General features: G+C 42.0%; 1 protein-coding gene across 4 annotated transcripts in view; it reads left to right on the forward strand.

The window, feature by feature from the left end:
- The window catches only part of MTX2 (metaxin 2), a 224,416-nt gene extending 205,056 nt beyond the window's left edge, over positions 1-19,360 (forward strand). For all 4 annotated transcript variants that reach the window (XM_029605870.1, XM_029605868.1, XM_029605869.1 and 1 more), the window contains 6 exons: positions 1,993-2,069; positions 5,100-5,192; positions 6,778-6,816; positions 7,288-7,413; positions 8,302-8,378; positions 18,682-19,360. In XM_029605870.1, coding sequence (XP_029461730.1) covers positions 1,993-2,069; positions 5,100-5,192; positions 6,778-6,816; positions 7,288-7,413; positions 8,302-8,378; positions 18,682-18,892 — 623 coding nt within the window. In that variant the 3' untranslated portion in view covers positions 18,893-19,360. The remainder of the gene's footprint in view (positions 1-1,992; positions 2,070-5,099; positions 5,193-6,777; positions 6,817-7,287; positions 7,414-8,301; positions 8,379-18,681) is intronic.
- Positions 19,361-24,539: the final 5,179 nt, after the last annotated feature.

Here is a 24,539-nt window from a genome sequence, read left to right on the forward strand (position 1 = left end):
TCCATCTGGGAACAGATCAGTCTGGAGTTTTTCCCAGATTTCATCACTCAGGTTCAAGGCAGGATGTGTCATCCTATGTGAGCAAAAAGCCCTAGATCCTTTTTCCTGCTCCACACAAAAACTGCTTAATTACTTTCCTCATTTATCTGAGTCTGGTCTCAAGACCAACTCTGTTGGGGTCTACCTTAGTGCAATTGGTGCCTATCATCACCATGTTAAAGGTAAATCCATCTCTGTACAGCCTTTAGTTGTATGGATTATGAGGGGTTTGCTTCATTTGAATTCTATCAGACCTCCCCCTGTGTCTTGGATCTCAAAGTGATTTTGTCCAAGCTAATGAAAGCTCCCTTTTAGCCACAGCTCTCCTTTGATTTGAAGTACTTGATCTGGCAGGTTGTGTTTTTTGTGACAGTCATTTCAGGATGCTTCAGTATCTAGACTTATCCACATTATACTAAGTGTTTTCATGATAGGATGGTTCTATGTACCCATCCTAAGTTTCTGCCTAAGGTGATGTCAGAATTCCATCTTAACCAGTTAATTGTCCTTCCAACATTTTTTCCCAGGCTACATGTCCACTAAGATGAACAAGCACTGCACAGTTTGGACTGAAAGAGAACCTTGGCCTTCTACCTGGAGTGGACTGAAGCCTTTAGAAAGTCCACCCAACTTTGTTTCTTTTGATGCAAATAACTGAGGATCACCATAGCCAGCCTATTTCTAATTGAATAGCAGATTGTATCTTCTTCTGTTATGCCCAAGCAGGCTTAAATCTGGTGGGTTCTGTCAAGGCTCACTGTTCAAGCCATAGCATTGTTGATGGCTCACTTGCGATCAGACTCCATGGCGGAAATCTGCAATGCTGTGACTCATTCATTCACATCTCTCTACTGTTTGGACAAGGATGGCCAACTTGTCCTTTGGAATTTGTTTGAGGTGTGGAACCCAACTCTTTTCCTTCCTAGGGCCCCCCTTCTTTCTGTTCCAGGTTGCAGCTCATACATTGGTGAAATAATAGAAAAAAGACTTGTTTCCAGTTGGCACCTGTAATTATTTCCCCTTTTTTCATTGGAGGCAGCCTGTAGCTATGGATTCCCCAAGTGGTAAGGACTGCTCTCCTGCTTGTCACTGGAGAAAGCAGAGTTACTTATCCAGGTGTTCTCTGAAGACAACAGGTTGTCAATCCTCATGAAACCTGCCCACCTCTGTATGGAGTTGTCCCCCCCCTCCCCCAATTTTTCTTCATTGCTAAATTATGAGAGTGAAGGGACCCTGCATGGATGTATGGTATAATGGCATGCATGAGCATGCCCAGATAGACCTAATCAAAGTTCTAGATACTTCATATAATTTTTCCTGCCGGGCTTTATCAGATGATGTTGCTCATGTATAAGAACTGATATCCTGCTGTCCTCTGAGAACACCTGTCATAGATAAGCAACTCTGCTTTCTGCAGGTAAAGCTTTATTTTATACACAAAATAACTTTGAAAATTGCCCTCTCTATGTATTAAAATTGCCCTCTCTATGTATTAAAATTATCAAAACATCACTATGCAATGTGAGTATTTAGATAGTGTTTCTTCCATACAAAAACAACTAATCATCTCCTTCAACAAATATTTTTATGGGAGGTGTATGGATAGCTATATGTGGTAGGCAGACCTGGTGAACAGCACAAAATTTCTGTTTACTAGTAACTCACATTGTGAGCAGTAAAACCAGAGCTCCAAAAATAATCATTAATTAGCATGGCACAAAGAGAGTCACATGACAACAAATGGTGCATATTTGACTGTTTTATTATCTTTTTACAGGAATTCAGGTATTTATATCATGTTACTTTAAGTACCCAGTCAATCTGAAAGGTTTATGAGATAAAAAAAATTCATGTTTGTTGAAATTCTTCAAATGTTGCGTTTTTATTTTGATTCCATAAACAGCTATTCCATTCCATATTGTATATGGTTACTTAATTTTTCTATTATCACAGGTAAAGTACCCTTTATTCATGTGGGAAATCAAGTAGTCTCAGAACTTGGCCCCATAGTCCAGTTTGTAAAAGCCAAGGTAAGGAAAATAGTATTTTGAGATGATTTAATCACATTATCAAAAAAATTATAACCCACCATACTCTCATCTCCAGCATTTATGTGGCAGGGGATGTGTAACTTTTTTTTTTAAAACAAGAGCTGCTTTCTACTTCTTCTGTATACATGTTAATGAAACAAAATGCAGCATAACTTACAATCAAACTGAAAATGTTTGTTAAAGTTCAATATCAGTCCAAGATACTGGAGGAGAGACTTTTTGCAAGGACAAATATTTTATCTCCCTTTAGTGTAAATCCATTAAAATAGCATTTATTTACTTTATACTGTATGCATATCTGGTACATGTTTATGGTTTAATTGAAGCAAGAATGAAAAGTAAAAGTCATTGCATTGATTTTATAATGAAGAGAAACAGAATATCCTTGACTTTAGTAGTAAACAAATGTTTTTCTAAAAAATGAACTGAATTGTAATTTGAACATTTATTTTTCTCAGTAGCTATACAAAAGCAATACAGACCTAAAATAATTTATATATAATGGAGGTCATTTTCAAAAGCATTTATGCATTTAAAATGGCTTTGTAAAATTATCCCAGGGTTTGCATGCATTAAAGTGTTCACCGAAATGATTTTGCACGTACTTTTATGCATACTTAAAAGAGGTATTCCTGGGGACAGAGTTAGGAGTGAGAAAACCATTTACTTGCAATCATTCGATTTCCGAAGGTATGCATGTACACTCATTTATGTCTGCTCCCAAGCAGTAGAAATTTATTTATTTATTTATTTATTTATAAGCTTTTACTATACCGACATTCGTAGGTCACATGTGTGCGTGTGCACAGCATAGGGGTACACTAATTAAATTGTGTGTAAGTCCACTTTGAAAATGAGGGCAGAAGTCCTAATGTACCTTCTACACGCAGACTTCAGCCTTACACAGGCTGTTATAAATTACCCTCAATAAATCTCTACTATGTAGAAAGAGCAAGGTGAGAAGAAGGCTGAACTTGATGGACTGATGGTCTTCTTTCAACCTAACAAGCTGTGGACCTATGTACTAAATTGAGTTAACATTGGCTATTAATATCCATTAATGCAGTGTTTAGCCCATGTATTAATTGCCGGTGTTAATGAGATGCAAATGAAGCAAACATTATTGTAGACATTAAAGCACATGCTTAAAAGTATGCACTTTAATGCGGATGTTAACACTAACATTTAACTATACCACCCATACAGGCCGATACAGTACAGTGCACTCCGGTGTTTTCGACGCGCTAGCTTTACTTCTTATTCAGTAAGGGGTAATAGCGCGTCAAAAACCCACGTCCAACACCCTCCCCCCCCCCCCCCCCCGAAACTAATAGCGCACACAACATGCAAATGCATGTTGATGGCCCTATTAGTTATTCCCGCGCGATTCAGAAAGTAAAATGTGCAGCCAAGCCACACATTTTACTTTCAGAAATTAGCGCCTACCCAAAGGTAGGCGTTAATTTCTCTCGGCATCGGGAAAGTGTACAGAAAAGCAGTAAAAACTGCTTTTCTGTACACCCTCCAACTTAATATCATGGCGATATTAAGTCGGAGGTCCCAAAAGTAAAAAATAATTTAAAATAAAAAAATTTAAAATCGGCTCGCGGGTTGAAAACCGGACGCTCAATTTTGCCGGCGTCCGGTTTCCGAACCTGTGGCTGTCAGCGGGTCTGAGAACCGACGCAGGCAAAATTGAGCATCGGCTGTCAAACCCACTGACAGCCGCCTCCTTTTAACTCAGGCCCTAATTTGAATAATTTTATTAACTGTATCGCGCTTTCACCCGCACTCCCGCATTTCTTTCTGTATCGGCCTGATAGTTTTTTTATGTTAATACATCTGCATTACATTTTGTGTGTTAACAAGTGTTACTTTTTGCTGTGCTAATATATTATGAGCTGTTTAGCATACCTCTGTATATCATATCAACATAGATTTTGCATCAACATTAATGCAATTAATTTATGCACGTAAATGCACATTTAATATACAGTTATGCTTGCATTAGCATTAACAAAGTTTAGTAGATTGGCCCCTAAGTAACTTTGTATAAATGTATTTTTATGAATCAAGAGCCAGGTAAAATTGCATTAGAGCCCCATAGACCCTCTCAAAAGGTTTGATATGTTCACAAAGATAATGTATATAAAGGTTTACAAAGTAAAATGATTATGATTCTTGTTTCTGTTTTTAAAACCTGTTGATAATTTAGGTATGCTCAGTTAGAAATCACTCTACATTCAAAAAGAAACTTAAAACCTGGCTCTTTAAACAAGCTTTTACAGGACCATAAGCACTTTTTTCCCCTACAGCCAGCAAGAGTTCCTCATCATCGCATTCCCCAGGTTCTATACTTCTACTCGACTCTGTATCCATTCTCTTGCTGCAGGTCTCATGTGACATTTACTGTTTTGCTTTTATGTTTTTGTTTTTGTTTTTGTTTATACTGCTCAATGAGACTTGTTAGCTAATATGTTTACATTACAATGTTAATTTTGATCTAGTTTACCCTTTTCCAAGTTCCTTTTCCATGTTCTATGTAATGCCTCTAGGCAAAAATATTTATGTTCAGTTTCAATGTAAACCGATGTGATCTGTATTTCATACAGGAACACCGGTATAAAAAAAAAATCTAAAAATAAATAAATAAATAAATAAATATTAATAGAGTCTGGAGGAGTGGAGAGTAAAATACACTTGGGAGACTGTTAATTTTTGTCAAGATTTCTGTAGATCATTTTGATGTCATTTATGATTGTGATCCAGTAAACCTTAGACACTGAGACATTTCCAAAATATGGGTAGGGTTTAAGATTATGATTTTATTTTATTTTTTTACTGTATCTGATATTTGCAGATCTGAATCTGGATTCAACCTGGGTTGGAGGATATTTGTTCATTCTGAGCATTTTGTTCTGAGGCTGTGATGATTTCAAGAACTCTATGGAAGATAACAGAAGAGTTTGCAACCTCTCTTTAACGCACTGATGTTTTGTGTCCCCTTAGGGCCATTCACTTAGTGATGGGCTGGATGAAGTCCAGAAAGCTGAGATGAAAGCCTACATGGAATTAGTCAACAACATAATGTTAACAGCAGAGGTACAGTAGCAGACTATCATTTGTTGAGAGTAGGTATGGAAAATTGATCCCTTGGAAGTAACTGTTTACCTATACCTTCAGTGAAGAAAATGGGGTGTTTTTAAATAGTAATTTTAGAACGGTAACACAAAGTGCTTAGGACACTTAGTCTTAAATTATCTTGCTCTATATAATTTGCTACATTTATCATTTGGTTACTGGCAGTCACACTCTAAAACCATATTTCTGCCGACTTTAGGGACATTTACTGACTGATTTTATTTCCTTAGGGGTGGATTTTAAAACCCCTGCGCGCACCGGCGGGCCTATTATGCATAGGTCGCCGGCGCGCGTAAAGCCCCGGGACGTGCGTAAGTCCCGGGGCTTTCGAAACGGGGAGGGAGGGGGTGTGTCCGGGGGCGTTCCCGAAACGCCGCGGCGTTTCGGGGGTGGGCCTGGGGGCGTGGCGCCAGCCCGGGGGCGTGGTCGAGGCTTCCGGACCACGCCCCCGGGACCGGAGGACGGAGCGGGGCTGCCAGTGACACACGCAAAGTTACGCCTGCTGAAAGCAGGCGTAACTTTGCCAACAAAGGTAAGGGGGGGGGTTCAGATAGGGCCGGCGGGGGTGGGTTAGGGAGGGGAAGTTGGGGGGAGGGCGAAGAAAAGTTCCCTCCGAGGTCGCTCCGAAATTGGAGCGGCCTCGGAGGGAACAGGCAGGCCGTGCTGGGCTCGGCGTGCGCAGGTTGCACAAATGTGCACCCCCTTGCGTGCGCCGACCCCGGATTTTATAAGATACGCGCGGCTATGCGCGTATCTTATAAAATCTGGTGTACTTTTGTTTGCGCCGATGGCGCGAACAAAAGTACCCTCGCACATAGTGTTTGAAAATCTGCCCCTTAGGGTCTATTCTTACTCTGTATCCCACCAAAAATTGCCCCATAACTATCTTATTTGAACACAAAATATAATCTCATAGAACATGCAAAGACGGCAGTTTTTTTTCCATGTTTCACACAGCAAAAATGTTATTGCATGTACAAATTGCCTTTTTACAGGGGTGTACTATTACCCACTGTGAAAAGTGCAGATAATGATTTTCTGCTGCTGAGATAAAGGGAATCCCAGGGGCAGGAGAAGATTGGCGGAATGATGGTCTACACAATTCCTTTTCCCCCATAATTTTTGAAAGGCAGTTATATTAGTTACTAATAAATGTGTGTGTTAGCAAACGTCATTCTGCAATCCATATATGTATTACTTGTGAAAAGTTTACAATGAACTAGTCTTTTAGATGAATTATGAAGGCAACTAACTACATAGCTAGAAAAATTCTTTAAAACTACCATTTTCAGAGTTTTAAATTAACTTATGCTACATTTGCTGCCTTTAATTTTGGATAGTTATCAGTTAGTGTGGAGTTTAGCATCTAACTGTTTTTGGTGTAACAGTTCCAAAGCATCATCATTAGTTTAGTGTAGTTTTTGAAAGCTCCTATGTTATTGTTAGAATTATATAATGAAGTTAAATATGAGGTGGCATTCATGAGTAATATTTTTGTTCTGCTTTTCCTGTCTTAGAATTGTAGCTACTGTGCTTTTCTTTGCAGTTGTATATTCAGTGGTGTGATGAAGCTACATTGGAGGAGGTGAGTGGTTCTGGAGCATTTATCTTGGTTAAAATTTAATGAGAAAACACTTTTGTTCACAATTGTAAGTCCCTACTCATAAATGAAACATTGAGGTTTATACCATTAGTGATATTTTCACTTACTTTCATTTTGCTTGCACATATGCTTTAGGGAAGCTATGTATCATTGTTTAAGATAACTGGTTGCAAAGTTTATATATGTTAAAACAGAATGTTTTAAAATTATAATTTTGATAGACTATTAACTATAAATTTCTTAAAAGAAAAATATTTAGCCATTACATACAAAAGCAAGTAAAAACTTGCACAGTGGGAACTTGAATTATTTTTGTAATAAATTGTGAGACTTCTGTAGTTGTTCCATAATATTTTTTCCTTTGAGGTGAAAAGTTATCTAATGTGTTTTTCTATCTTTCTTTAACTTTCTCTCTCTCTCTCTCTCTCTTTCACTGTCTGTCTGTATATATAGATAACTGAACCTAGGTATAGTTCTCCTTTCCCTTGGCCTCTTAATTACATTTTGGCCTATCAGAAACGATGGGAAATACGACGCAAGATGAAAGCAATTGGATGGGCCAGCAAGTCCCTTGATCAGGTCAGTCAGATCTGATAGATCATGCTAAATTAAACTTTTTGTATTAATACAGGTGAATGACTTTTTTTTTTTTAATTCTTTATTTATTAAATTTTTTAAATACAACACAAGTATTTACTTGCAGTATTGCAATTACAGAACAAGAAATTTATATAATCAATATAACTATAGACATTACACATATTTCATTTTCTGTAGTCTTTTGCAAGAAAATAAGAGAAGTGTTATCAATATAGAGCAATCTTATTGTAATTGTATAAATCGCAGAAAGTAAGTTTCATTATTCTCCCTCAACTATTTTTCCGCCTACTTATCTACCCCCAATAGTGCACTGAGGTGTTCCGGATCGGTGAACTGATATTTCTGTTCTTTCAATTTTATTACGCATTTACAGGGATATCGTAGTAGGAACTGACCACCCTTTTCAATTACCAATTGTCTTAGAGCAAGGAATTTCGTGAATGACTTTTTTATCATCAGATTGTTAGACATGATAACAGGATTCTATAGTATCAAAGTATATTTTGCACATAACATACTCCTGTTCTCATTGCTTGAAAGAAAACTAATATTCATATCCATCCATATGAAACCATGAAATCCATTGTTTATATAACTATAGTAAAATGCTTACCTAAATAATTTGTTTAAACTATAGAAGATCTCTGCGGATAAAATCTTGTCGTCATTGATGTTTTTTTCATCTTAGCACTGATAAGCGTGCATAAACTTCTCTGTAACACAAAAGATGTTTGTAACATTGAGTGTTCTGTAATAACTTTATCTTCCATTTATTTGACAGCTTCATAACACTTTCATGAAGTACTGATGAATAGAGTCTGGTAGTAATATTAATTTTATATCCTTTTGCTCAATACTTTGCATCAGGTGTTTGAAGATGTAGATCAGTGTTGCCAGGCACTTTCCCAAAGACTAGGAGCACAGTCGTATTTCTTCGGCAAGCAGTAAGTTCTTTGTTTTGTGTTTAACGTACCTTAAATAGAATGCATTACCTTTCTGAAATTTTATTAACCTACAGCAAACAAAATTAATAGTATCATGTTGATGTCTTTTGACAAGTTATTTTGTGGTTAATTTTGAAACATCACGCATAAAAGCTGGAAAATATGCACATAAGTTACACCAATTTTCAAAGCAAATTCAGGCACACAAGTCTGCTTCAAAAATTTCTTGTCAAAACTTTGTACACATAGTTTCACCTGCTACTTGGTATCCATAGTTTTGCTAAGAGAATCTATATGCATAATTTTTAAAATAAAAAAGTATGTTCATAAGTCCCAATCCTGCTTAGAGTCTACCCCCAGAAAGCCTGTCCACTATAAGCGTGATAGTACATGCATACAATGTATATACGTGTAATTTTACACAAGTATCAGTCATGCAGTCTTCTAAAGTGTCATTGTGAGTAAAGCACTATGGGCCATATTTTAATATCTACACGTGTGGGGTACATTTGTGCGCGCTACCCGGCGCGCACAAATGTACGCCCGATTTTATAACATGCGTGCGCAGTCGTGCGCATGTTATAAAATCCGGGGTCGGAGCATGCAAGGGGGTGCACACTAGTGCACCTTGTGCGCGCCGAGCCCTAGGGGAGCCCCGATGGCTTTCCCCGTTCCCTCTGACCCCCCCCCCCCACTTTCCCCTTCCTTCCCCTATCTAACCCGCCCCCCAGCCCTACCTAAATCCCCCCCCCCACCTTTATTTTATAAGTTACGCCTGCTGGCTGGCTGCCACCAAACAATCCCCCAACTTTGCTGCTGTGCAGGAGGCCTCGGTCCTGCCCTGCCCACACCCTGCGCCTTTTTTCAAGCCCTGGGACATACGCGCGTCCCGGGGCTTTGCGCGCGTCGCTGGGCCTATGCAAAATAGTCTCGGCATGCGTAGGGCTTTTAAAATCTGCCCCTATATTCCCTCAGAAGCCCCTTTGAAAATTACCCTCTAATAGTAAATATATTTATTTATTTAGATTTCATTCATGCCTTTTTCATTGATGGCTCAAAGTGAGTTAGTCAGGTATCTCTGTGTTCCAGAGGGCTTGCAATGTAAGTTTGTACCTGAGGCAATGGAGGGTGAAGTGACTTGCCTATGGTTATACAGAGCATCAGTAGAAGAAGCTGGATTTTGAAGTCTGAAACATAAACCCACAGAGCCCTTAGATCATAAAAATAGCACATAGCCAGTGTATAGTATATGTGTTTTAAATATGAACTATATAGTTTCTTCATTTTTTTTCATATGTGCCCCAGCAGTCGATGACCTCAAGGACACCAAGGTGCTTAATAGCAAACCCAGCGCTTGATCGGTAGTGCTCGACATGGTCGAGGAGGGAACGAGAGGCATCTGTGGTCCCACACCTTGATAGTCTTGAGGGCCTCAATGGTATTGGGGCAGCACTGCATCGTGATGGCATTGAGGCCATGTCCTGCACTGGCATCGAGGTCAAGCACCCATGGCCTGCACTGGCATCGAGGCAGATACCCATTGCCTCCTTGGTACCATCGATACCTTCGGGCACCAGAGTCTCCATCGGGGCCACCGGGTGGTCGGTGTCCATGGGCACCTGTGGCGCTGGGGTGGCACTAAATGCTGTCAAACCTATTGTGGGTTTGTCAAGCGCCATCAAAGCCCTGAGTGCAAAGTCGCTGTGTGCCCTTGTTGTGGCTTTGTGTTGGTGAGCATGAAAGCGCAATGGGTCCTATGGGCACTGTCACTGCTCTAGGCACCAGTGGCTGCAGTCAGAGGCTGCAGGACATGACAGCAGAACCCCATGGGAACCTTCTGTCACCAGGCACTTCACTGCTGTCGTTCCCTGAGGGAATCGAATGTAAGCCATACCCAATACAGTTCGAGGGTCCACCTCTCACAGCGTTATCAGGTACTGGAGGGGGTCACACCATAGACCGCCACCCTCCACCATGCCTTACCCAGAGCACCACTGGTTCTGGGGACACCATCATTACACTGTTCTTTTTCACTCTGCTGGAGTTTCTGTGACATGGATGCGCAACATGCGTGGTTGGGAAAGGCTAGGCATCTGCTTCAAGTGCCTCAAGCAATGGCAGATAGCATTCTCCCTGTCTGTGCAGTCCTCAGCCATACCAGGGTCTGTCATTGTCCCATCATGGTCTCAGCCTCCTGGTCAGTTCTGCATCGCACAGGGCTGAGGAGCACTGGCAGGGGAGGCATCATCACACACTCTGTGCTTTGTCATGGGGCAGCATGTAGCCACCAATTCTGGCACATGGTGCACTGTCCTAGCTGTGGCATGGGATTCTGCCCTCAGGCACGGCGCATGGGACCATAGGTGTGCCGCCATTCATAGGATGGGATACCACTGCATGAGTACTGCTCAATGTGATTTACAGCAGAGGGCTCGTTCCTCCGGTTGCCCTCTGCCATCTGGGTGTCTCTGTGTGTGTGTTTTTCCCTCCAGGCGGATGCAACAGGTTGTTTCCACAGCCACAGGACTGACCTAGGACTGTGTTCCTGGTCGGACCCTGAGGGGAGTAGACATCAGGAGAATGGTTCGGGAGTCCTCTCCTCCTTCAGCAAAGGAATGTGTCTTTCGACTTCTCCTGTGTCCAAAACTCCTTTTTTGTGGGGAAGCACCTGAGGCTCCAGCCCTGGCAGGGTTTTCTCTGAACCAGGGCCTTGATTCTTGAATCGGTAAGTCTCCATGGAGGCCAGAGCCTGGGATCGGCAGCGGCAGTTGTTGGACAGGTTTTTTTTCTGGGGCCCCTCTGTGGATTACAGTGATGACCTCCCACAACCGAGGCTGGCTGCCTGTAATGCGTTAGTCACTTAGGCACCTCAGAAATCGGTGATTGCGCCTTAGCTGTCCTCTGAGGAGTTGAAAGGTTTTTCGGAATCTGGAGGCCTCGATCCCATTGATTCCCTCTCCCCTCTGGAAGGGGAGATTGGACTGGGTTCCAGGGCAACTCTTATGGGTTCCCCTCTGGATGCCCAACTGTGTATCCCTTTGAGGGGTGTCCCTCGTTCCTCCGTTCCCAGAGAAAGGATGGCTCTGCTCTGGCTGGCATTCACTCTCAGTTTCTCGCCACCCTGAGAACCATTCGAGTGGTAGCACTCTCCCTCAGTTGCTCTAAAACGCAGCAGGTCTTTTCATGAGGGAGCCCATCCAGTGTTGCTGCCCTGTTCAGGAGTCACTTTGATACCTGCTGGCCTCTTTAGGCATCTTTTCTTAGGGACCATTTTCACCAGTCATTCTTGCCTGCGGGATCCTCCTCTGTGAGGAGAGTTCTAGTCCATCAAATGGGCGAGCATGCCTTTCACCCTTACGCCAGGTCCATGACTGAGGAAGTTGGGGGCTAAGTGAGCCTACAAAATAGGTGCTGCTCTTGCTCGCTGTAGCATGCAAGCTATTTTTCCCTTTTTTGAGATCACCCTGCCTGTGGACTGGGAAGTCCTGTGTCATATAACGATTGTCCATTGCTGGACTACATGCTTCCTTGCAGGGGAGAGTGTATGCACTCATGGCTTGGGTAGTGCAACTCAGCTGGTGCTTGGCAGTCTGTTCTGAGATCGGTCTGGGCCTGGGCCTGTTTCTGGCCAGTAATGAAACCCTGTTCTATCAGGGTTTGCGCATGCAACTCCCTAGCTTCCTGTCTCCTAGTGGAGTTTTCGGGATTTCTCCCCTGGGGCATTTGCTCTTAGAGCCCTCAGCCTGCTTGGAACAGCAGAAACTATCTCATGGGTAACTCCCTGCTGGATTTGGCAGTGAGTTGTTTGCTTGGGGTTGATAGACAACCTAGTGACTTATGCATGCCCCGGCAGTCTGCCGGTCTGTCTCCTTGTGTTCTTTACTCCTTCCGATTTCCAGTTGGATTGTTAGGGGGAGGGGAGGACAAGCTAAGTCACTCGTGGTATATCTTCAGTATATCTGCAGGGCAGGATACACGTTTTTCCATATATTTTTGCCATGCTCTGGCCAATACTGCCTTTAGCTTTTCTCATCTCTCAAGACTTTCCTGCTCCCCTGTGCTATCCTGTGCCGGAATAGATTAACCTGTTCTTGATAGGTGCTCTTGGGTGAGCTTCAGGCCTATCTCCTTGCTCAGGAGGTTTTGGGCTACAGATCTGTTTCAGGGATTGCCCTTCATCTCTTGTAACCCTTGATGTTGTTCTGCACAGTCAGCTAAGGCTGATGCTTTAGCACGCAGTGTCTGTCCCAGGCCCTGCCATGATTCACTGCTTGTTCTTCTGCCCATTATGCTTACCAGCCAAACATGGGCACTCTTCTGCAGAGACATTCGGTCCTTCGGATGTCAGCAGACCGCAGTTTCTCTCTGGGTCTCTCTGGCCCCATTTTGTTTTTCGGTTGTCTTTTAGCACTGATGGAAACGTACGGTTTTCTTCTAAGAGTTTTTCTCTTGTCTACACCTCTGGGTTCCTCCTGTATCCAGGAGATTCTAGACCTACTATTGTTGGCAGGGATTATTTACTACTTGTACTGTTTTCCATGATGCAGAGTTTGCTTCTACTTGCACTCATATCACTTCTCTGCCTTAGGCACCCCTGCTGCACATGAGGGTTAGTGTCTCAGTCTTTTCTATGGTTTTTCTTTTTGAACCCAACTCTTCTTCAGCCTGGACCCCCTGGTGGGTCAGCTGCCTCACAGACAAAAGGGAGAGAGGTGGTACTTTCACCTCTCTTTCCCACTTTGTCCTGCTCGGACAGCCTATAGCTAGGGATTCACCCATGTGTGAGGACTACCATCTGCTTGTCCTAGGAGAAAGCAGAGTTGCTTACCTGTAACAGGTGTTCTCCTAGGATAGCAGGATGTTAATCTTCACACATGGGTGACATCGTTGGATGGAGCCCAACATGGAACTTTGATCTTAAAGATTCTAGAACTCTTGAACATGCCTACTGAGCATGTGCAGCTGTAGTCATCACCCTGCTTCCTAGGCAGAGTCCCTCAGTCTATGAAATAGCTAATACATGGAGAAACCAACTCCCAGGGGTAAGCAACTCTCTTATACCACATTTATGTGCATAAAACAGTGTTTCGGGTGCAGAAATGCATTTGGAAATTGCCCCCAAATGCTTTACATTTTTTTCTTATTTGGTATACAAGAAAATAATTTAGATGTTAAACTCAATAAAAAGATGTGGTCCATTCTCTTTCCTGAACTTTCTGATTGGTAGCCAAGTCCCAACTCCAGTCTGACACTCCCTGTGCTGCCTTGGAAAAGCAAGTTCACCTGAATGGAGAGCATAACCTTGGTGTAGCAGGAAGTGATCCTGTAGCTAAGACCTGCTCTCCAGGTGATGCATTATCCTCTCACACTGAGAATGGGTCTCCAAGTGCTTGTGCCCAGGAGGGGATAGTTTAGGTCGATCATCATAGTTGATGATTTGATTATTAGGAATGTAGATAGCTGAATGGCTGGTGGAAGTGAAGATTATTTGGTAACTTTGCCTGTCTGGTGCAAAGGTGGCATATCTTGCATGTCACCTAGATAGGATTTTAGACAGTACTGGGAGGAGCTCTCTTTTGTGGTACATGTGGGCATCATTGACATAGGAAGGTGTAGGAGAAAGGTTCTGGAATCCAAATTTACATGCCAATGCAATAAGGTGCATTCAGCCTAGCATATGGGTTTATTTGCGGTTGAGTGCACGTTACATGCGTGCAAAAATAGTGTCCAATGCAGCAAAATTAGAGCATCTAAAACACACGTCCTAACAATTGTGTACCAGATAGCACCCATCACATTTAAATTCCATAAATGAAGACATTAGCTATTACCACCCAATGCAGGAAAGCGAGTCCAAATGCTGGGCACCCAGTGCACATTTATTTATGCCGGAAAATCAACTCTAGCTCTGGAGGTAGAGTTAAGTTTACTTGTAGTCAAGGGCTCATAAGCAACATTAAAAAATGTTGTCAACTATGTTCCAATAAATGTGCCCTTTGTAGGGTAGGTTTGTTTAGAGAGATTAGTGTAAGATTTAGATATTTGGGGTTAGAACAAAAAATAAAAAAATGTATAATGGGGATTAGTGGCACAGAGCATGATGATTAGCTAAAGGGCATCTTAAAAATTGTGGGTGATTCCTTTCCTTTTGATTTCTGTAACTTCCTTTCCTTTCCTTTTGATTTCTGTAACTTCACATAAATGATGCACTTTTGTTAGGAACACAATTTAGACATCCATATGCTTGATGGTAATAAACTTCTGAGCGCCAGAAATGCATATTTCTCCCTAGTGCACCTTTTTTGTATGCAGATTCGTTTTCTTTCTCAGAATATTGCTTTGGGCGCACATGGGATGTGGATGTGCACTCAATATGAGCGCCCATTTTTTGTGCGTGTCTTATTGCATCAGCCTGATAGGTTCTTAGGTAGAAAGTTGAAATCCAGAACCTCCAGTGTAGCATTCTCTGAAATGCTTTCTGTTCCCAGAGGCAGGCAGAGCTCTGGAGCCTCAATGTGTGGATGAGCCGATGATGCATGGAAGAGAGCTTTAGTTTTGTTGGGAACTGGGCAATATTTTGGAGAAAGGGGAGCCTGTTCTGAAAGAATGGGCTCCACTTTAACCAGGATGGAACCAAGCTGCTGGAGATAGAGCAGCTTGTAACCTAGAACAAGAGGGAACACTAGCAGTTGCTCTGCAGCACATGGTTCAGATGGAGGTCTCTTCGAAGAATACTAAGGAAACAGGGAGGTTAGTGCATCCCGATAGTGAGATTCTAATAATAAAAAGAAAAAGTAGCCCATGTGCCTATAAGTAAAGAACAGATTGGGTTAAAAGATTCCACATTATCCCTATCAACTGTTAGGAAAGTTGTACATATAAAAAAACATACTTGAAATGACTGTATACTAATGCCAGAATTATAAAAAGTAAGATGGGAGTGTTAAAATGTATAGCACTGAATGAAGAAATAATTGGCATCTCAGAGATCTGGTGGAAGGAGGATAACCAATGTGCTATACCAGGGTACAAATTATATCGCAATAGTAGGGTGGATCAACTTGGTGGGGGAGGTGGTACTTTATGTTAAGGATGGCTTAGAGTCAGGATAAAGAGCCTGCAAGAGACTAAATGAACAGTAGAATTTTTATGGATGGAAATTCTATGGATGATGGGGAAGAGTATAGCAGTGGGCGTATACGTTTGTCCACTTGGACAAAAAGAACAATCAAACAAAATGCAGACAGAAATTAGGGGAGCTAACAAATTTGACAGCACAGTTATAAAAGGAGATTTCAGTTACCTCAGTACTGACTGGGTAAATATCACATCAGGACATGCTAGGGAAGTAACGTTTCTAGATGAAATAAAGTCCCAGGCAAAACTGTTGTCATTCTGGGAGATACATTAGTCATCTTAGTTTTTGGAAGCACCACAGACATCATTAAGCTGGCAAATTCCAATGTCCCCTCCTACCGTGTTGGTATCATAGGAAGACATTCTTCTCTCTTCCATTTCCCAAAAGGTGGCCGTCCTCCAGACAGGGCAGGAATTGGTGCTGCCGACATGCCAAATGAAATGTGCCTTCTGGCATTGAGGGTGGTGTGTAGGCCAACAGGCTCAGATTCTCTTCTAGGCCAACCTTTCAAGGAAGACCTGCACCACCGAAGACTCCAAAAACAACCCAGTCTGTTCTTAATCCAAGGACTCTTGAACAAATTGATCCATGAAATGCATCATGGTGGCTGCAGACTTGGAGGGGAATGTCTACCATCAACCCTTCTTTTTCACTTTATTTAAAGACAAGTAAAGGCGATAAAGAAGGAAAAGAAAGTTAAAACCTGAACCTGCAGAGTGCAGATGTTAGGTTACAGCCAGGTATTCCATCTTTGCACAGTTTCCAGCCTACTGTTTTTCTCATTTTTCTCCCCTCAGAGGTCCATGATATTCCCTTCCCTCAGGCATTCCTTAGTGATTCAGGATTTCTCCTAAGACAAGCAGGATGTTAGTCCTCACATGTGAGTGACATCATCAGATGGAGCCTGGCAAGGAAAACGTTTGTCAAAGTTTCTTGAAACTTTGACAAACAACTTTGACAGACAAGTTTCTAGAACAGTGGTTCTCAACCCTGTCCTGGGGACCCCCCCATCCAGTTGGGTTTTCAGGATATCCACAATGAATATGCATGAGAAAAAATTTGCATGTTATGGAAGCAGTGTATGCAAATTTTCTCTCATGCATATTCATTGTGGATATCCTGAAAACCCGACTGGCTGGGAGGGTCCCCAGGACAGGGTTGAGAACCACTGTTCTAGAAACTTTGACTGGCACACTGAGCATGCCCAGCATGCCACTATCTGCACGTCCACGTGGAGTCCCTCTTCAGTCTCTTTTTTCCGCGAAGTGTTTGCCTCACGGTAGTGGAGCTCTGTTCTTTCATTTGTTTTTTTCAAAGTCTTTCCATTGTTTTTCAGCGTTCTCTGCGTCGGGTCCCTCTTCCACCGATCGGTGTCCTTCCTATGGCACGATAGGTTGAATTTTTTCCCTTGTTGCAGTCGATTCTCATGCACTGAGTGGGCGAAGGAGAAGCTATCTTTCCTCCTTTCCTCAGCTGGGTTTCACCACTTCCATGAGGGCCGATACAGAAAGAAGCGCGGGAGAGCCAGCGAGCGCCCGCTCTCCTGACGCACGCACAGGCCAGTGACCTGGGCGCGCGATTCAGTATCAGCCCGCATGCAAATGAGAGCCCACGGTAAAAGGAGGCGCTAGGAACACTAGCGCGTCCCTAGCGCCTCCTTTTTGACAGATGAGGCGGCTGTCAGCGGGTTTGACAGCCGACGCTCAATTTTACCGGCTTTGCTCGATCCGCTGACAGCCACAGGTTCGGAAAACGGATGCCAGCAAAATTGAGCGTCCGTCTTCCAACCCACGGGCCATGGCAGATTTTTAATTTTTTTTTATTTTTGGGGCCTCTGACTTAATATCGCTATGATATTAAGTCGGAGGGTATACAGTTTTTTCTGCTTTTCTATACACTAAACACAGAAAATAAAATGTGCAGCTTCGCTGCACATTTTGCTTTCTGTATCACGCGGGAATGACTAATAGGTCCATCGACATGCATTTGCATGTTGCGGGCGCTATTAGTTTCGGGGGTTTAGCCGTGCATTTTTGATGCGCTATTACCCCTTACTTTATAAGGGGTAAAAATAGCGGCCCGATGGTTTGTCCAGGCTGACTCCCTTGATGAGTAAGATATTTGAAGTCAGATTCTCTGCACCACAGTGCAGTGCACCACAGCCTTAACCACTGGGCCAAACAATATAACTTTTTCTTATCATGAATAGTGTGCATATTTAACAGGTTCTCACTATACTCAAATTTTTTTTATTTAACAGGTTCTCATTATACTTTAAAATGTTTCCCTCTAATACTTGCAATAAATAGGCCAAAACATTATTCCTTCACAACAAAGTCATGTTCAGCAAATATTTTTCCAAAAAAAAACAATTGGTGAAAATCTTTATACCAAACAAAACTCAGAAGTATATATTGAGTCTAATGTGACAGTTTAGAAAATCTTAATATTTTAAATATGAAGTTTTAATGCTACATTTGTGAAATATTCTGATTTATATTTTCTGTATTTTAACTACTTTAGCATGGGTCACAAAGGTCAGACTATAAAAGGCTGGCAAATACTGCTAAAAGCATGGGTATGAGATTTGTGAAGAAACTCCTTGCTGCTTTGATTTTGCTCTGATGTTTATTTCCATTTGTTTAGACATAAACACAAAAGAAATGGATCCAAATGCTACCACCACATAGCTTCTTTTTTAATGGTCAAGGAACTTCAGGCACATGAAAAGCCCAGAAGGGATATGTGTTAGTGTTTGAAGTGCACCATTTTGTTTAAATGGTGGGTTTTGTTATGCGTAGAAACTGCAGGGGAGGTCAGGGAAAAATCTCTTGGTAAAATTTCCCTTTCCTCCGCATTCTTGGAGGGAAGATCAATTGGCAAAATAACTCTACATGCAGTTCAAAATAACTCTACGAAAATAACTATACATGCAGTTCAATAGAAGAGAATTATATTTCCCATAAATTCTGTTTTCAGCATCAAGGGGTAAACATAAATTAAAGTAATAAATTCTGAACACATTTGTAAAACTGTGTAGTCTACCTAAAATGACACAATTGGATGGCCTTGTAATAATTCTGGAGAAACAGTTCTTCAAAGCACATGAATTTATTTTTTTTCTAAATATTTTCTAGTGATTTGCTTCTCTTTTCATTCCCGTAGGCCAACCGAGCTGGATGCACTGGTATTTGGACATTTATTCACCATCCTTACCACTCAACTGACAAATGATGAACTTCGTGAAAAAGTGAAAAAATACAGAAACCTGATAGATTTTTGTAGAAGAATAGAGCATAATTATTTTGAAGATCATGTTAAAGACATCTCTGCGAGTGGCACACTGAAATTACCAAAAGGTCCCTCACTGCACTAATTTGTTTTTGTTAGAAAAATCTGACTTTGAAAATAAGAATTGATTTCATTGCATAATCAATTAAATCAAGTGTAAACTAGAAACTTTGTATTCATTCATTGGGAATATACGTACAGCATGGAACAAGAAAGTTTTAATTGCATTCGGGCCAATGCAATATCGGTGCACGGAAAATGGGTGCTCATGATTGAGTGCCTGCTCTCCTAATGTGCGTTGATCGACCTCTCTGGGGTGCTTGATGCAATATTTAAATGGGCTGTAGCGGTTAAAAGGAGGCATTAGGGGAATTTGTGAATCTCTAGCGCTTCCTCTGCAGCGGGCGCCCATGAGAGTTGGCTGTCAGCAGATTAGGAAAATGGACGCTCAATTTTACGAGTGTCCATTTTCCTAACTTGTGCACAGCCACAAGTTAGAAAAATGGATGCTCGTTAATTGAGTGTCCCTTTTCGTAACCTGACTGCCAGCACTTTTTTTTTTTTAACCTGCCTCCTTTTTTTCAATTCCTCCAATTTAATATTGCCACGATATTAAATTAGAGGAACTACAGAAAAGCAGTATTATCTGCTTTTCTGTCAACTTTAGGGGCTCCTCAAATTTTAACGCCTGCTCCAGGGAAGGGATTAATTTCTGAAGGTAAAAATATGCTTTGCCGCACTTTTGTTTTTCTGCATTGGGAGGTAATAGCCAATAGCCTTATCAACATGAATTTACATGTGATGAGCGCTATTAGCTTTGCGGTGGGTTAGATGCATGTTTTGGATGCGCTAATCCCCTTATTGGTTGTGGACGCGCTTTCAACCTCAGGTTAACCAGTGCGCTTGGTTGAGCATCGGCCCAATTATATATTGTAGGTTACCCAGTATAATTATATTTAACCTGTAGGGAATTTGAGTTATTTGGTTTTATGACCTGTATTATATTTCTTGCAAATGAAAGGAATTCTGGAGCATAACTGTATTTGCATTAAAATATGTTTGACAAATCTATAAATTTAGATTTCCTTTTCTTTTAATTTGTGACGAGCTTCTTAATAATCCCTTTGTATATATAATGTGTGGTGTCTTCAGATCTCCTGCCCCTCCAGAAGAACCAAAGGAAATCAAATTACATTACACACTAAAGAATTACATTGTCCAGCTAGTCGCCCTAAAACTTTTCTATTTGAGAATCTGCGTGTTTGCAAGATGATTAGCCTTTGTAATAGATTAGCATTCCAAAGGTGACTGTCTTCTAAAATCAGACTTTTAAGTATGGATCCTGAAGACAGCTTTTTCAGAATATGTCATATATTTGACAGGATGCTAACTTTGGAGCCCTTTTACTAATGGTTTTTTCCCATTCTGTGTCTATGGAAAAATGCTTAGTAAATAACCCCCCTTAATTTGAAAAAATAGTTTGTTGTGCATCGCTTTTAGCGATTATTTTTGAAAGGTGGCTTTATAAATCTTAACAAAATAAATAAATAAAGGTAGTTTTAGCCTTGTTAGTTTAATGAGTTTGTCTTATGAAAACCAAAACACCTTCTATGAGATTTGTTTTACTTGACACAAATTTGGACTTTGCTTTGAGGTTACTGTTTACACCAGCAAGAGAAAAAATTCATTTGACCTTAACATTGGCAGCCAGAGTTCTCCATCCCCCATTAGGTACAATCAAACCTCCACCACCTACCAATAACTTTAACTTTTAACTTTATTAAAATTTATGAATCACCTGGTGCACGAGGCTCTAGGCAATTTCCAAAGAAGCATGCATAATTATGCTTCATAGCAACAAATAATTAAAATACAGATACAAATAAAACAAACAGTAGAATATAACCTATGGCCGGCTTGACAGGAGGCCTATATGATTCAGATTGCTGGTTGGAGAAAAACAGAACTATACCTTTATTTATAGTAAACATTTGATATAAAAAAATTTCTACATTTCTGCATAGCGTACAATTATTTTTGCGAGATCCAAGTACATGTGCCATAATTTATTTTGTTCCTCTTCAGTGAGGTCTGAATCCTGGTCTAGCCCCAGCCCTCCTATATCCTGCACTGTATAGACTGGGGTTACTAGACAAGCCCTCTTCAACAACAAGAAAGAAGAATGCCTTATGTTTTGTATTCCCCACTTCCTCCTGGGACCTCTATGGACTCTGCCTCCCAGGAATGGGCACCAAAGTTAGTCCCACAGCCATAAATTGGATGGATGCCCATACCTGCCCAGGTTAGACTTTCAGTTGCTGCTGAAAGATGCATCCAGTGGGTTCCACGATTCAGAGCCTAAACTGGTTTGAAGGTGTTCTCATTCTGTCTAGTAGTTCCACTACCCAGCATTTCAACTAGCATGGATGTGCCCCTACTCCATTACCTACACTGGTATTTGCTCAGGTCTCTCTGACCACTATAGGAAACTGTCACTGGCTTCCACTTGACCTTTATGCTGCCCCACCACATGCTGCATTTCTTATTAGAACATTCCCTACTAAGATACTACTTTAATAGACTGCAAAATGTAGTTGAAAATATTAAGGATGTTGGAAAGGTAAACCCCATCTGGCCAGCTGGTACAGTCAGCTGAAATAAACTTGGAGAAGGTACAGAGAAAGGCAACCAAAATGATAAAGGGGATGGAACAGCCCCCTTATGAGGAAAGGCTGAAGAGGTTAGGGCTGTTCAGCTTGGAGAAGAGACGGCTGAGGGGGGATATGATAGAGGTCTTTAAGATCATGAGAGGTCTTGAATGAGTAGATGTGACTCGGTTATTTACACTTTCGAATAATAGAAGGACAAGGGGGCACTCCATGAAGTTAGCAAGTAGCACATTTAAGACTAATCGGAGAAATTTTTCACTCAACGCACAATAAAGCTCTGGAATTTGTTGCCAGAGGATGTGGTTAGTGCAGTTAGTGTAGCTGGGTTCAAAAAAAGTTTGGATAAGTTCTTGGAGGAGAAGTCCATTAACGGCTATTAATCAAATTTACTTAGGGAATAGCCACTGCTATTAATTGTATCAGTAGCATGGGATCTTCTTAGTGTTTGGTTAATTGCCAGGTTCTTGTGGCCTGGTTTGGCCTCTGTTGGAAACAGGATGCTGGGTTTGATGGACCCTTGACCTGACCCAGCATGGCAATTTCTTATGTTCTTATGTGTCCAGGCCACCTGGGAACTTGGCTTACCTCTCTCTTTATTGACTTCTTTGCTACTCCTGTCCAGTGGCTTCATTCATCTTAATACCCTATGAAGAATGGTGTTAATCCAGAGGGCCATGTTCAGTAGGGTGGAGAGCAGGAAAGTTGGATATTGCAGATAATATTTTAATTAATTAATTAATACCCACGTAAGTATTCCACCTTTGAATATGGTCCTCCCAAATAATTTATATGTTCACATAAGACAGATGTGTGCAAATTATGGCTCCCAGCCAGAATCAGCTTATCTCCCCATCCTTCCAGTCCACCTACCTCCCACATATTTGCTATAGGATCCAACTCACTGCTGTCCTCCAGCCGCCTGCACGTTCTCCATGCAGCATCCAAGTTGTGTGTCTGAAAGTCACTGGTGTGCCGTGAGATCTCGGGCATCCTGCCCCTACTACTTTGTGCAGGCCACACTAAGACTGCAGTTGTTTCTGTTTACTTTTTGCATTTCTGCCAGCTCTGGACATTTCCTTATAAGATCACTGACTTCCAATTACAGAGTACAGAAAGAGAGATGGGGCTCAGAGCTTTACAGATCTCACCTAAATTCAGCTTTCGGGAAGTGCAGCGCTGGATCCATGCTGGTTGTGAAAAGAAGCAACAGGAGCCACAGATGGTTAACCCTGTAGTGGCAACACGCACATAATCATTACTGGCCTAGTTAGCAGGGGGCCTGAGCATGAGACTTGGGGAAGATGAGGCTGTGAGATATGGGGAGGGGCAGGGCCAGATTTAGGCATGGGTAACTTAGACACATGCCTTGGGCATCAAATTCTGAAGAGGCCCAAAAACTGGGACTTCCTCTGCCTCTCTCTGTTTTCCAGGGAGAGGAGAAGGAGGGTTTTGTTTTCAGTCCTCTGCCTATGGGTGCTGTCATCTTAAATCTGGCCTTGGGAGGGGGGATGGAGAAGAGGAAGAGAGAAGCTGCAAGGGGGAACCCCCCCCCCCCCAGCCCCTTTTACAAATGGGAGCCATAAATGTGGCCACAGTTTAAAAAAAACAAAACAAAAAAAGTTTGCCCACCCCAGAGGTAGCCAGATCTCAGAAAGATCAAGGCTCTGTTTATTGTTTTGTACTTGGAGTTCTATCCCAGCTTTGTCCCTAACATGAATTATTAACACATGGGGACAGGTGGATTTGTTGCAAGACGGATGGAATTAGCAGGTCCCAGAGCATTATTTTTCCTCTCAGCCACTGAATGTGGACCCCTTCCTTTGAGATGGTCTTGTAAAGAGTCATCTTCCTGTCCCAAAGTAAAAATGAGTGTCTGCAAATTCACATCATTTTTAATTAGTTGTCAGTGTCTGTAAGGATTTTCAGAGCATATCTGATTAATTTAGATTTCCCTGCCTTTGTGATGGCAAATGTAGGTTGCAGAACATCCCAAATACCACCTCCTGGTTCAAGGTGAGCCAGAATAGTTTTGCCCTTATTTCACTGCACCTCCCCTCTCAATTGGTGACTTCTGGGCTCCCCAGTGACCCTCCACGATCGAGATTCAGCCACCAAAGTAACATATTAAATGATGAAGAGCCCAACCAATGCCTTCTGGTTGTGAACATTCGAACATACAAAGAATTCCCAGAATATTCAAGCCAAAAATGTTCTCTTTGAATTAACTACAGAATGCTAGTGCTATCTATAGTGGCAGATCCATGCAAGGGCACACAATCCACTACAGTGACACCTATGGGTACAGGCTCCATCAGGTTTTTTGAAATGAAAACAGAATCCAGCATCAAGGAAGCAGAGTCTACAACTGCCAAAGTAAAGGTAGTCACTAGTTAAAGTGTTGCTGTCAGAACAATGTTGGATGCCAAGACAGGAGGAGGGCTATATGCCTTTGTCCTTCTGGTTTGGCTGCAGACCTTATTTTGGGGTAGGTGGAGGGATTGGCAAAAAAGGGGCACTTGGGGGTTATGAAGGGAGGGGGGGTGCCTTTGGATACTTTTTATATGGCAGGCAAGCATATGGGTGGATTGTGGTGGGTACTGTCAGTATCCCCCCCCCCCCCCCCCCCCCGTCCCCCAAACCCTGCTGGCTTCACTTTTGGAAGAGAGGGAGGAGTGATCAAGATGGATTCCTGATGCCTTCCCCCCACCAGTTTCACGTTTTGGGTAAGAAGGAAGGGGATGACAGGATGGATGCGGTCCAGAGAAGGGCGACAAAAATGGTGGGGGGGGGGGCCCTCCATCAAATGAATTATGAGGAGAGGTTGAAGGACCTAAATATGTATACCCTGGAGGAGAGGAGGTGCAGGGGAGATATGATACAGACCTTCAGATACCTGAAAGGTTTTGATGATGCACAATTGACAAACCTTTTCTGTTGGGAAAAAAATCAGTAGAAGTAGGGGTCACAAAATGAAACTCCAGGGAGGACGACTCAGAACCAATGACAGGAAATATTTCTTCACGGAGAGGGTGATGGATGTCTGGAATGTCCTTCTGGAGGGGT

Source organism: Rhinatrema bivittatum, chromosome 6 (genome assembly GCF_901001135.1).
Source record: "Rhinatrema bivittatum chromosome 6, aRhiBiv1.1, whole genome shotgun sequence".
Taxonomy (NCBI): domain Eukaryota; kingdom Metazoa; phylum Chordata; class Amphibia; order Gymnophiona; family Rhinatrematidae; genus Rhinatrema; species Rhinatrema bivittatum.